General features: G+C 41.0%; 1 protein-coding gene across 1 annotated transcript in view; it reads left to right on the forward strand.

Moving 5' to 3' along the window:
• Positions 1 to 647: 647 nt before the first annotated feature.
• The window catches only part of LOC105451316 (nephrin), a 96,237-nt gene continuing 83,962 nt past the window's right edge, over positions 648 to 12,922 (forward strand). The window contains exons 1-2 of the mRNA XM_011691684.1: positions 648 to 765; positions 9,421 to 9,550. Of these exons, the coding sequence (XP_011689986.1) occupies positions 648 to 765; positions 9,421 to 9,550 (248 nt within the window). The remainder of the gene's footprint in view (positions 766 to 9,420; positions 9,551 to 12,922) is intronic.

Below are 12,922 nucleotides of genomic sequence, written 5' to 3' on the forward strand. Positions count from 1 at the left end.
GGCTTTGATGTCGAGTAGAGTAGCGGACCAAACAAATAAAGAAACAAAAACAGCTGCCGTACGCAGCATGTTATATCATCTCAGTGAAATGGTCGAAATATATACCGCGGGACCATCAAAATAAAATAAAATAATGAAGCTATAAAGCTATATGACGAAGCTGTGATGCCATAAAAGTATAAAGCTATAGAGAGAGCTGCGTTAGTTAAATTATCACTATTTACAATTTTTTTAAACAAATTAAATTGTGCTGTAATTAATAAATTTACATCTATCTGAAGCAGAAACGTGTACATTCTATTAAAATATTTTCTAGTCGCGATCTAATATTAGAGGAGTCTTTTAGTTTTATAAAAAAAAGACTTCAGTTCGTTTTTCTAAATGCTAGAAATTAATCACCTTTGTATGTCGTCGTTGAGCTTGATCCGAGAGTCATGCGATTTAATAGCAGTTAGTTTTGCGAAATCCAAGTGCCCGTCTATCCATGGGAGATACGATATGCTCGTGCGCGTGCATTCCTTTATCTTCTCTCTCTCGTTTCACGTTTTCCTTCAAAAGTGTCCCGAGTTATACAGCCGATCAAGAGCGGCTAAACGTTACGCTTTGAAGTGGAGCATCGAGCGAGAGGAAATCAGATTGCAAAAAGCATGACGCTAGTACATACGCTCGGGGTCGCTTGCATGGAACCGCCACCGCGCATCACTGACATCGTCGGATATCTGGACGATCTAAGATGGATGTTTCGTACTGCGGGGATCAACATGAGTGATTGACGCCGCTTGTCGGACGCGAGGAGATAAATTCGTTACGTTGCGTAATCTTGCTTTTATTTATTTCATTGTGATTTTCGCATGACTTAAAAGACCATTTGTTCGCCGCACAACACTTTCGCAAATCAAGATATTCGCTTTTAATTATAATTACGAAACTGAGTAACAGCTGAATGCGATATTGCGCATCGCGATGTACACAGACGTATTGCAATCTGTCGAGAAGGAAGCAATAAATTCCGCAAAATAATTTTGTCTGCCGCAAGGAGTACCGCATTACGGAGTGCCCTGAGTTCGCAAAAAGTCTCTCTCGGAGGACACCTCGTGTTCCCGAGGATGAGAACGACAACGAGGGACACACACACGGTCGGAGGAGCCACACGGTACGAATGGAAAAAAGTTCCCAATGGAATCGGTGGAATTACGGTTATGATGATATTGGACGAGAGTTTCGGGGGAAATCGGGGCACCGCCTTGCGGCCAGCCGTTGTCACAGCTGCGAAAACCCTAAAACTCGACGATATTGCACGCTCTCTCGGAGCAACGTATATCTTCGCCCGCGCGCACGTACACACACACAAACACACTCGCACGCATATAGAAGTGATGTTTCCGATTTTATTATTTGAACGCTCTCACTGCGCGGAGCGATCTGATGATTACGAAGTACTTTCAGAATAAAATGAATCTCCCTTCCTTCTTTTCGCGCGCGATACGTGACACACGCGGTGCTCGTTCTCGACAACTTGACACGGGCTGAGTTGATCGGGCAATTAATCTCGATTAAACGGGGGGGTCTCACAGTTTACTCGTTTCCGGGTTGTTTTCCGCCCCGTGAAACGAAGAAGCTATACAGGAACACCTGCGTGATTGGAAAAACGAATCGATCGGATTTTCGGTGGGCAGTGTAATCGATGTCGACAGTCGGGTCATGTGAGATTAACATTTGAAATGGAAAAATGATCTTGAATTTTTTTTAACTTTGTATAGGTTTGTATTGTGTACTTATGGTGATTTGATTTGTGTGATATGTAATATACGAATTTTGAAATAAGTTTTAACATTCCAATTTTATAATACAAAAATTTAAATCTTTGATTTTAGCATTCAGTTTTTATATATTTTTTTATTATAACAAAAAACAGAATCGAGTAAATTGCAATAATCATAAAAATGTGAGGACCAGTGATGAAATTTGAAGATTAAATAAATTTTTCATTCTAAAAGAAAAAGAAATAAAAACATGATAAAATGTGAATAAAAACGAATTTTTCAAGTTGAACATAATTCCAATTTAAAAATAGTTGTGTACGACCAAACTGTATATAATCCGATTAAAAAAAATTCAATCCAATTTAAAGCATATTATTTTTCGATTACGAGTACATTAATTACGTGAATCTTTAAAGTAATGAAACATTATTACGAATGTGCGTATAGGTTAATCATTGTTGATAAAGTCAACTACAAAATTAAATGGACTTTTAATCACCGTATATTTGCCAATCGTCTTCTCCACCGGAACGCTTTGACCTTGCCGTTTAAATTACGGTCGAAACCGGCGAACCGCGACATCGACTATGTCTTCGATTATTAAAGACTCCGCGGGAAATCCTCGTATTTATTCTCCCTAATCCCCGTCTTCGCTCAGCCGTGGCGATCTTTCCCCGCCGATCCCGTGGAATCGCCCGAATCGAGAGAGTAAATTGATTTCCACGAGGTGTGGCCAAAGCGCAGAAACGATAGCTCCCAGCTAACCGCAGGTTTCCGTGGACGGCCGTAGGGCACGGGACGGGGCCGAGGGGTGAAGGGCGGGGCTAAGCAAAGTTGTACGGCTTCTCGACACTGTCTGACCCGCGGATTATCGGCTTAGCCGGATAACTCCCGTTTGGGTTATTTCTGCGCGCGGTAAGGGCTCGCCTAGACGAGGGGCAGCCGTAACACTGATTTCCGGCCTCTAGCTTCGGCAGCGCCGCCACCGCATTCTCGTGTATTCCTTATCGGTGAGCCATTCGCGTATCTGGGCCTCCCCCCCTCCTCCTCCGCGCGATGTGAAGACTGCGAAATACGCCGTCGCGCTAATCAGTTAAGCAAGACAAACTATAGCAATCGTAAAGTATCTAAGAGAATGCATGAGTCGTTAAAATGAATTGCCATTAAAGAGAGTTTGATCATTCGAATTGTTTGCGCAAAGTTGTATAACAGCAGTAATAAATACTTTTTAGTCTCGTTTGTTACGGTGTTGTTATTACAATAACGAAGGTTGGAGGGAATCAGTCGAAAATAGAAGCGAATTCGTCCGCTTTTGAAAATCTTTCCGATTTGACAGTTACACCGTCGCGATATTTACACCCTATTGTCGTTTTAATAATTATTGCGGGTCGCGAGTTGCGAGTTACATGCGCATATCGATCGTTAGCTCGCAGACAGCTCTTAATTTGCGTTGTTGCTGCTTTAATGCTTTGGAAACTACCGTGCAAATTGAAACCCTTGTAAATTAACGCGTCGAATACATTACTGCAGCTGTATTCGGAATGGCGTGCATAACATGCGGTGCCCGTTTCAGGGGACGAACTTGTTGACAAAGTTCGAATCTATTTTTCACCTCGTCGCGATCTTTGAAGCAGGTGCGGCAGCGATGTGGAAGAGAGTTTTTGTTATACAAACAAGATGTTTCTCGTGCGCCCGGGGATCTCCATCGCTCTCGCCATCGATCTCGTTTTTCGTTCCGTTCGGATTTTGGCAACCTTTCCTTGTGTTATTCATTTTCCTCCCGCGCGAGACTTGTGTAAACCCTCTCTCGCGCGCACGCCGTGCAGGACCAGAGAGGCAGGCACATCGCCTGAAAACCGCACCGCCCGTCGATTCAGCAGCATTTCATAAAGAGCGGCTTTTCCGCTGCGTCGACGGTATCACTTTCCTCCCGGCGCGGGCGGCGGCGGGGCCGCGTTACATAGTAAATATCCGCACCGCTGTGGCACCGGAGAGCGCACACTTTTCCGACGAAATTCTCCGAAAGAATCGTCACTTTGACGTAATACACTTTGTGTAATTCCACCTATTGGCAACAGCAATACGTCGCGCAATACGTGGCTCTCTGTGTGTCGATATATCTCTCGCGCGTGCATGTGTATATTTCCCGCAAAAATTCGAGTTGCAAAAAGAAGAATGTCTTTTCGTACATTATACTCCGTATCGAACATTTCCATATCGATACTCGTATGTTTGGACTAAATTGTTAAGAATATTTTGTATAAAAATACACATATTATATCGACTGCCTGCCGCACGATTACATCCTCGGATGACGTGATTCACGTGGCTCCCGAGGATTAATCATCGGGCGCTGCGATTTTCAAAACTTCGCGAGCTAGTTTGCTGCTACACGACGTGTATTAAATTTTCGAAATTGGATCCGCCGGGAGGAGCGGCGCGGGAAGGGGGGGGGAGGGCGGGGAAAAAAGAAGAAACTATCTCTCTCGCGCGAGAGACGGGTAGTATCACGTACGCAATGTTATTCTTTCTCGTCGAGGCGGAAATTCACTCCAACATGCCCTGCAACGTGTATAGAACGAAAATTTTGTTTTTCATCGTGGTAGAAGCCCAATTTTCGAGTCAGTTTGAGAAAGGGTGGAGTGTTCCAATATAGCGTCGATAACGAAATAAAAACTAATCTGAGTCGCTTGATAATTTTTTTTGTAGTAAACATTCGTTAACTTCGACGTGGGGATTTCTGCGAAGCAAAAATCAGAGTGTAAAAATACCTTCTCTCTCTCTCTCTCGTCGGGATAACGGTACAACTTCTACAAATCTCCACAACAGGCACAACATTCGCCCGTCTCGTTGAAAAAAATCATCAATGAAACGCGAAACCCATGGAAGAATCCCTCGCGTACCGACGAAAGGGATTGCACCGGCTCGCGCTATTCACGCTTTCGCGTTGTGTCCCGGTTTTTTTTTTTTTTTTCAAAAGTATGTCAAATAGGCAGACGGCGCGTCACGGGAGGGCCTCTCGTTTTTTTCAAAAACGCTTTTCAGCGCGATTCGCGGCTGTCGCGCGCCGTTTGCCTCCTGGGCTCGCAACAGAGGGAAGATCACGCGAGACACACACGAAAGGGGGAGAGAAGAAGGGAGAGGGGGTGGTGCACAAGGCGCACGACGCGGGACGACAGGGGCGATCCGCACAGCAGTTGCCCGCTACCCTTCAGGACACATAATGCACCGCGGGCAGCCCAAGGGAAATTTAGCGGACGCCGTGAAAACCGTTGTTTTGTACGCTTATACCGGGCGTACACGCGAGACCGGATCTCTACCCCGTACGTATACGTATAGATACGTATACGCGGTATAGGACAGGCTGGGAAAATGGGGATAGGGGGCAGGTAAAAAGCATTCCCGCGCGTTCCCGAGCGCCGGGTAACACCGTTAACGTTAACTCTATGAGCTACGGGGACGCAAGAAAAATGGAGGAGCGCGCGGTAAAGATGTCTGTGAGGCGCGGACTCCTCACCCTCCCCTCGTGTCTGAGTATAAATGTATAATGTGCGAGAAAAAAGGTGGCTCACGCGCACGGCGGCGGCGGCGGCGGCGGCGACGGCAGCGGCGGCGGCGGAGTGGTGCCACTTCGGTTGCCTGCAAATTTAATTAGCGTCTCTCTGTCTGCCGGATGCATTGACCCCGACGCACAACGGGATTACTCTCGTCGGCAATCATTCGGAGGAGACAACGGGGGAACGTTTACACGCGCCTCTGCATATATCTTGCGGACGCCCCGCGAGATCGGTTAACAGAAAATTTTGGATCCGGATAATTTAATCAAGAAAATCAACGCGCTCTTTCTCTCCCTTTCTTTCTCCCTTGTCATGTAAAATCCTATTGCGACGGATATCCCCCGGTATGTGTACTTTATATCGCGAATACGCCAAAGGGATTGGCGTCTATCGGCGCGCGCCGGCTTAAAATCCACACAGTGAAATTTCAATGCACTTTTTTTCTCTACGCCGGAGTGCACCGCCCCGGATTCGAAACTAGGAAGAATCCCATATGATGTGACTACAGGTAGTTTCAACGCCATCCGTTGGTTCGAGCTGCGTGATTTGTTTGCAGTTGGACCGGAACGCGCGTTTCGGTTTACATTTCTAAAGGATTTATCTAACCAACGTATTCCCATGGTCTTCTTGTTTTTGGATATGTGTTATGAAACTATTATTTTATTACTAATGACTTCAATGTAATTCCTGAGTACTAATTATATTATGTTTTTTTTTTAATAATTTCTATTTCTTTTAATTTTTTATACACGCCAATATTTAGATTTCTTTTATTCGAAAGTTTTCATTATGTTATTAATTCTATTATGTTTTTATGAGTTCTCAATTAAATTTTTTTTTCTCTTTCAAGTTGGCTTTAAATTAGCGTAAATCGTGTAATCTTGTATATGTTAGTAATTTAGAAAATTACCAAATCCAATAAAGAGCATTAAAATTAATGCACATCGAGCGAAATTATGATAGTCAAATTTAATTAACTATTATCACTCTATGTCAGTGATAATGCAAAAGATACATTATCGTAATGAAAGTACACAGGAGAACGAAGTAATTATTACAAAATGTACGCCTCTCCTACTCTTACAATTGCAAATATAATTGATTAAATATTAATTAAAGGCTGATGCGCCGTTTTCTATAATAACGTTTTCGCCAGTCTCGCGTTTAAAATTCAGCCGTATCATCGTGAGCCGTGGAACATCCGAATAAACGGTGAGATAGACATCGGGACCCTTTCCATTTGTTCCATCCGCGTAAACTCGTCCCTCCGCTCCGTGAGACTGAAGCGACCAGCTCTTGGACGGTAAATTAGGGGCTGCATAATATATTCTCTCTCGTGACGGCGGCACAGAGTGAAAATTCTGCTTAAAAATTCAAAACTTGAAACGAGAGACCTAATATGGCGCGCCGTGCGAACTATCGCTCACGGGGGCTGAAAAATATAAGGAAGAGAAATGACTCTTATGACAGAAGCTCAGAAATTGGATGAGGTAAGATAAAGGTTTTCGCCAAGTTTGATAATGGAATGCCCGCCACTTTCGCTACGCATATCACATTGTTCTCTGCAAATGAGGGACGTGACGTAATATTTTTGAGTGTATACCTACAACAAAAATAATATTGTAAATGTTATTTTACGCTTTTAAGAAAAGAAGATCTGTTATCTGATCATCTTTACAAGATATTTTTTATTGAAAATTTTCAAATTATTATATATATGAATTTTTCTCTAAAGTATTAATTCTCACCTAAATATGTTTGCACACGTCATGATATTCTTTAGAAAATAAGAGATTCACGTTATAATAGTCTTTAGAAAATAATAAGAGATTCATAATAATAATCAGAATAAATATCACATAATTAATAGAAATAGAATATTTTAAAAGTGAAAGAAACAATATCTTCAGGGAATATATCGATCTTCAGGGAATATATTTGATAAAAATATATTTATTTCGTAACAGTTAGCTAATATTTGCGAAACTATTATTTAACAGACATTTTCGATACTATTTTTGATATTATTTTCAGTACGATTTTCCACATGCATATCATATATCAGTTTTTCACAAAATCAACAGCTCTCCCCGTGCGAGAATTGAAAACGTAAATTAATAGCCAATCGGGTCCGCTGCTGCTTATTTTATTCACCCTTTCTGTCTCGCATGCAGGCGAAACTTTTAAATAAGTTTGATGAGAATCACAGAACATTTGGGGATCTCGGCGAATCACTTTGTTTGACGTTCAATTCGAAAACTGAGAGAGCTGAGGAATTTGAAAAAATTCAACAATTGTTGAGAGAGAGAGAGAGAGAGAGAGAGAGAGAGAGAGAGAGAGAGAGAGAGAGAGCAAACATACGGATCCACGTTTCCTCTACAGTCGACAGACTGGAAAGGAAATCCATTCGCTATTCGCTCAGTTTTAATACTCTCGGACAACCGGCATATATATATCCGTTTCCGTTTTCCGGCACGCCGGCCGGCCAGCCGGCTGGCCGCGTTGTCCTCTCCCTGGGCAGAGGGCATCCTCTCTTCCGTCGCCCGCCGCATCTCCTCCGCAAATATTCTCGCCGATCCTTCAATACCTGACCCAGACCAAATGCTCAGGACGCCGTCCAGTGGAAACGGCGTTTTCTGGAGCGCGAAATTGTGACGTGACCTTTCTCCATTTTGCATAACGTCGATATCTTCGCCCGGATTCGTTTTTTTTTCTCATTTCATCTCAGAAGCATTCAATCGTCTTGAAGGGAGAGGCAAAATGTATAGATCATATATAGATTTCGTCGGACTTGACGCTGTATGAATCGCTGAATTTATCTCTCATTGTTGGCGACACTTGCTAGTATTATTTTCCCCATCGCCGCATATATGACAAAATCGTCTTGGATCTTTTAAATCGATTAAAATCAAATTAAATTAAGTGACTGTTGTGCCTCCGATATTTATTCGTATAATGAAATAATGATTTCGTGTTTAATCGAAAAAGTCGATGTAATAGCATGTCTAGTCGGTTGAAAAAGTTGATAATAGCGGTGTATTAGTTATGAAAATCATTAAAATTGTATTTTAATCGTGAAGAGTATTAGATTACTAAAGCTTCTCCTTAACTAAACGACTTTCTAAAATTCTGAGTTATACATACCTTTGCAGTACGTAATGCGAGGGCATTAACGTGAAGGGATAATTTAGAAAATTATCGAAGTTGGAAGCAAATATGATGTACGCCGTGTGTACGGTAACGATAATAACGATAATACACGACTGGTTTCTTGGTAAAGGACTGGTTCTCTATGAAACGCGCCATCACCTTTCGTGTCGCACCTGCATCAGTCCACCCTGTTATTTGTAAGTAAAAACGGATTTCCTACGTCGAAATGAAATGACCACTCGAAGTTATCGGTGACGCAATGGGAGGGTAATAATAACATAGATCTTTTTGAACATGGAAGCGCGTTGTGTCACGATGATGCGATTACTCGGTATCGAATTAGTCGTTGCCTGTGTCGATGAAAGAACATAGTTTCGCTTTTTATTCGCTCGCGTTTACGCTGTGAAAATAAGTTAAATAAATAAATATGAAATCTATCTCTTTTTCTTTTTCTGCGTGAGCATTATGGTCGCTCGTATTAAATTCTTAATTAATATTACGATGCTCTTTGCGATTTAAGAGAGAATATAAAATTGTCGAGAAGAGACAAATTTGCGAAAGGCAATTTTTTTATTTATAAAAGACAGCGTAAAATTTTGCTTGCTATTTATTAATCGAATGAAATCAAAATTTTTTTTAATGACGTAATACTTGTCTCATAAATTCTATCGCACCCATTCGATTATCCATTATTATCATTTTTATTGTATCATATATAAATATGTGTAACTAGTCATTAACGATTTTGTATTTATGAATCAAAATAACAGAAAAAAATTCGAGAAATGCATTAACGAATGCATTAATAATATGTTTGTAAAAGCGATTGTTTTGAGCAACTATCGTTGAGAGTAAAGAGTTAAAAGTGCTATCCCATAAAATTCTTCCGGTCGTAAAATCGGATGGAAGATGCACGTGGCAACTATCTGATCAGTATTTTCGTGTTTTAGGGCCGCCATTGTCTACGAGAGCGGTCCTCGGTGGAACGGCCGAGCTGCCATGCGATATTCGTCCACCTCATCACAACGATTCCGCTATCTTGATCATCTGGTACAAGAATGACGTCAACCCGATCTACAGGTAAGCTCTTAACCTCTGATTTTTACGGTTCTTAGGCAGAAGCCCTCCACGGGGGTTAACATGCATTGCATGCGAAAAGTCAAATAAAAGGGATACGTATGAGATCGTGATTTTTGTATATCTGCAGACATTTTCTGATCTAATCCGACACAGATATAGTGCATATAATTTTATAATATCGCGCTAAGAACTCTCGGCGATTAATATCGCCTTAAAAAGATTCCTCTGAGAACATTTTCGAGACTTTGCTACTTAATAATAGTACCTATAGCTTTTAAAATAATCTATTAACAAGATTTTGTGTAAATTTAGAAAATGTTCTCTCATTGTCAGATTAGAATCTTTTAAAATGACATTAATTTCCAATGATTCAGCTATATTCCGAGACTAATTGAAAGATATTGAAATTAAATTCCGCACATTCTCAAATCTAGGCTGTATCTGCATTTAATATTGTATTTTTAGTTTCATACTTCGTTGAATTTTATTTGAATAATACATGTATGAGAATCAATGTATGAGAGAGAGAGAGAGGGAGAGAGTGTTGAAAAAGAAGAGAGAAGGGGGATCGAATGTTTTATTCAGCAGCATAATGATTAATTATTTCTTTCCATCGACTCATTCGTCTACTTTTATCATCTATCTTTTTTCCTCCCGCGTCGAGGGGGTTAGATTACCATTACAGCGGGATCGTATAAAAAGCCCGTTATTCTAAATATACGACGTGTCTTCAAGCGAGGGCGTAGCGTTACGTAATTGTCATAACGAGCCCGGGCGCGTCGTAGAGAGTCGCTGTGTTTTATTGCGTGGTGGATAATTATTTCTTCCCGCCGACTCGCCATTCGACCACCTTTATCACTTATCTCCTCGCCCTGTATCGGAGAGTTAACTTACCATTGCGGTACGGTCGCATAAAAAGCGAGCACCCTGGATATACAACGTGACCTGCGCTCGTTAAACGTCACGATAAGGGCGACGATAGGAAGAAGTCCCGAGTTGGCGAGGTTGGTCCACGTAAGCGATATTCACGCGTGCGGCCACTACACTCGCGTGTAAGCGAAGCGGAGCTGGCGCAGCGGGGGAGGGGGGGAGGGAAGGGATCCGGCTTTCGTGTGCGGACTAGGTACAGACGTCGATTTTTCGATGGCAGCACCCGATACCGAGCGGCCAGCCAGCCGCTTTGCGAAAATGTGAGCGCTCGCCCGAGCACGAATCCGGCGGGACAAAAAAATACACAAACCAGGGGTGGCTAAGGGTGACTTTCATATTTACGACCCCTCAGCAAACATTCCACCGCACCGGTCGAATAATCATTGTGAACGTATTATACAGGGGTGTATCCGAATGGGCTAACTAATGAAATTTAAATTGTAGGTCCACTTTTATCAAAAGAAGCATTGCAGTTTGTAGTATTTTAATTTGCATGTATATATGTCTAATAGAAAAAGCATAAAAAAGAGTGACGATCGCATGGAGAAAAATTAATCTTAAATCAAGATAAATGTTCTCATAAGTAAAGTAAAAGAATATTATCCTTAGAAAATTTTAGTCTTGATTTGGTTGAACTTATATTGATGCAAGTATTTTTTTACACTCAATTTAAGACTTAAAATCTTCTAAGAAGATTATAATATTCTTGCTTATACATGAGAATATTTATCTTGATTTAAGACCAATTTTTTTGTGCTCTCACGTATAATATATATCTTAAGGCAGTTGCGTCAAAAGTTTAGTATAGTATATATATATATATATATATATATATATATATATATATATTAACATATACGTATCCAGAATGCAAATTTCTTAATATACTATATACTGTATACACAAAGAATAAAATGGAATACATTTTTCTTAATTATTTTTTTTATTACATTAATTCTTTGGCGGCCGTACAAAAAAAATTAGTATCCGAAAAGTCATCATCCTGATAGCAAAGTAAATTCCTCGCAATCGCATGAAAATGCAATTAAACGCAGTTCCGCGAAATATAATCAAGCATCTCAAACATCAACTCCCGGCATCGGTGTAATTAACTCTACGTTAGCATAAAACAAATAGTAACTGAGTTTACGAATCGGTTATACCGGGACTTCCTAAACTTTCCCTAAGTCGATTACGAAAGCTTCGAAACCTAAAATGTCTCCCTCACTCTCTTTGATATTATATAAACAAAAATTTCTAAACATAAATATATGATGGAATAAATATAAAGCGAACGTTCTCGAAAATGCGCCGTCCGAGCGCCCCAAGACGACTCTCGGTATGCAGTAGTTTTCGAGGGCCATTTCGTTTGCACGAAAATGTTGCAAATATTATTCTTCGATCGCACGAGGGAAAGCACTCGCGCGAAAGCCGGGCTACTAAAAGATTGCTCGTCGGTACATCGTGCCTAGATCGAATCATCAGATCGCGAGTCACAATTCACAACGCGGAATTGAAAGTCCGAATGAAAAAGCGACGGACCGTTTGTTACGTTTTCCTCGATACGTCAACCGCAATCAAATCGGCAGGTCGTGCTCACCCGCGTCAGATAGATTTCTCTATTCCGTCGTCGGCACGCAATTCGCTGTCTGTCGCTCATGCAAAGTTGCCGACAAGACGGGCGCGCGCGCCATCGTCATATCCATTCATTTCTACGTGGCGCTTTCTTATACTTTTTATATTAAAAGTAGGAGAAGTACAGAGAAGTATAGATTCTATGCATTTCAAATCCGGAAAATCGCGAAAATCAAGAGCCTTAAAGATGAAACTCTTTTCTCCTTGCCTAAAAATTTAATTAAATGGAACGAATAAATTTTACAAAATTGAAATATCCCATCTCTTTCGAGCACTTGTACACATTTTGAAGTGCAGATCTGAAATTTGGAACGCAAAATATTACCGCAATATTTAAATTTCAAAGTAGCGGAGATGAATAAAGATATAGTTGTTGTAAAGCATGTATTTAAGAAGAGAGAGACTAACTCTGTTACTGATAATACGAAAATTGAACTTGTCAAGTTGAACACGAATTTTTGAATAGAATCTCCGGTAGAGGTAATAGGGTAAAGAGCTTTAACGGCGGAGCTTTAAGTCCCCGCTTGTGAATCGTCATGACGGAAACCGCGCGAATGGGGCTGTAAATACCGGGTTCCGCATATAGGGTAAAGTAGCGTAATTTGGTCATAGCGTAATTTGGTCAACAACATTTTTTATGCGCTGCAGTCGCACTTGACAGTTGTCGTTTATATCATTAAATTGTTATTGTATTAGCTCACTTTTGACTAGATACAGAGCTGAATAGACGTGTTAATTTTTGCTCGACAGAACAAAGTGAACACCTTGTGAAAAATAATTAAAATTGACATCACACATTTTGTTCTG

This window comes from Wasmannia auropunctata, unplaced genomic scaffold (assembly GCF_000956235.1).
Source record: "Wasmannia auropunctata unplaced genomic scaffold, wasmannia.A_1.0 LD336053.1, whole genome shotgun sequence".
NCBI classification, from domain to species: Eukaryota; Metazoa; Arthropoda; class Insecta; order Hymenoptera; family Formicidae; genus Wasmannia; species Wasmannia auropunctata.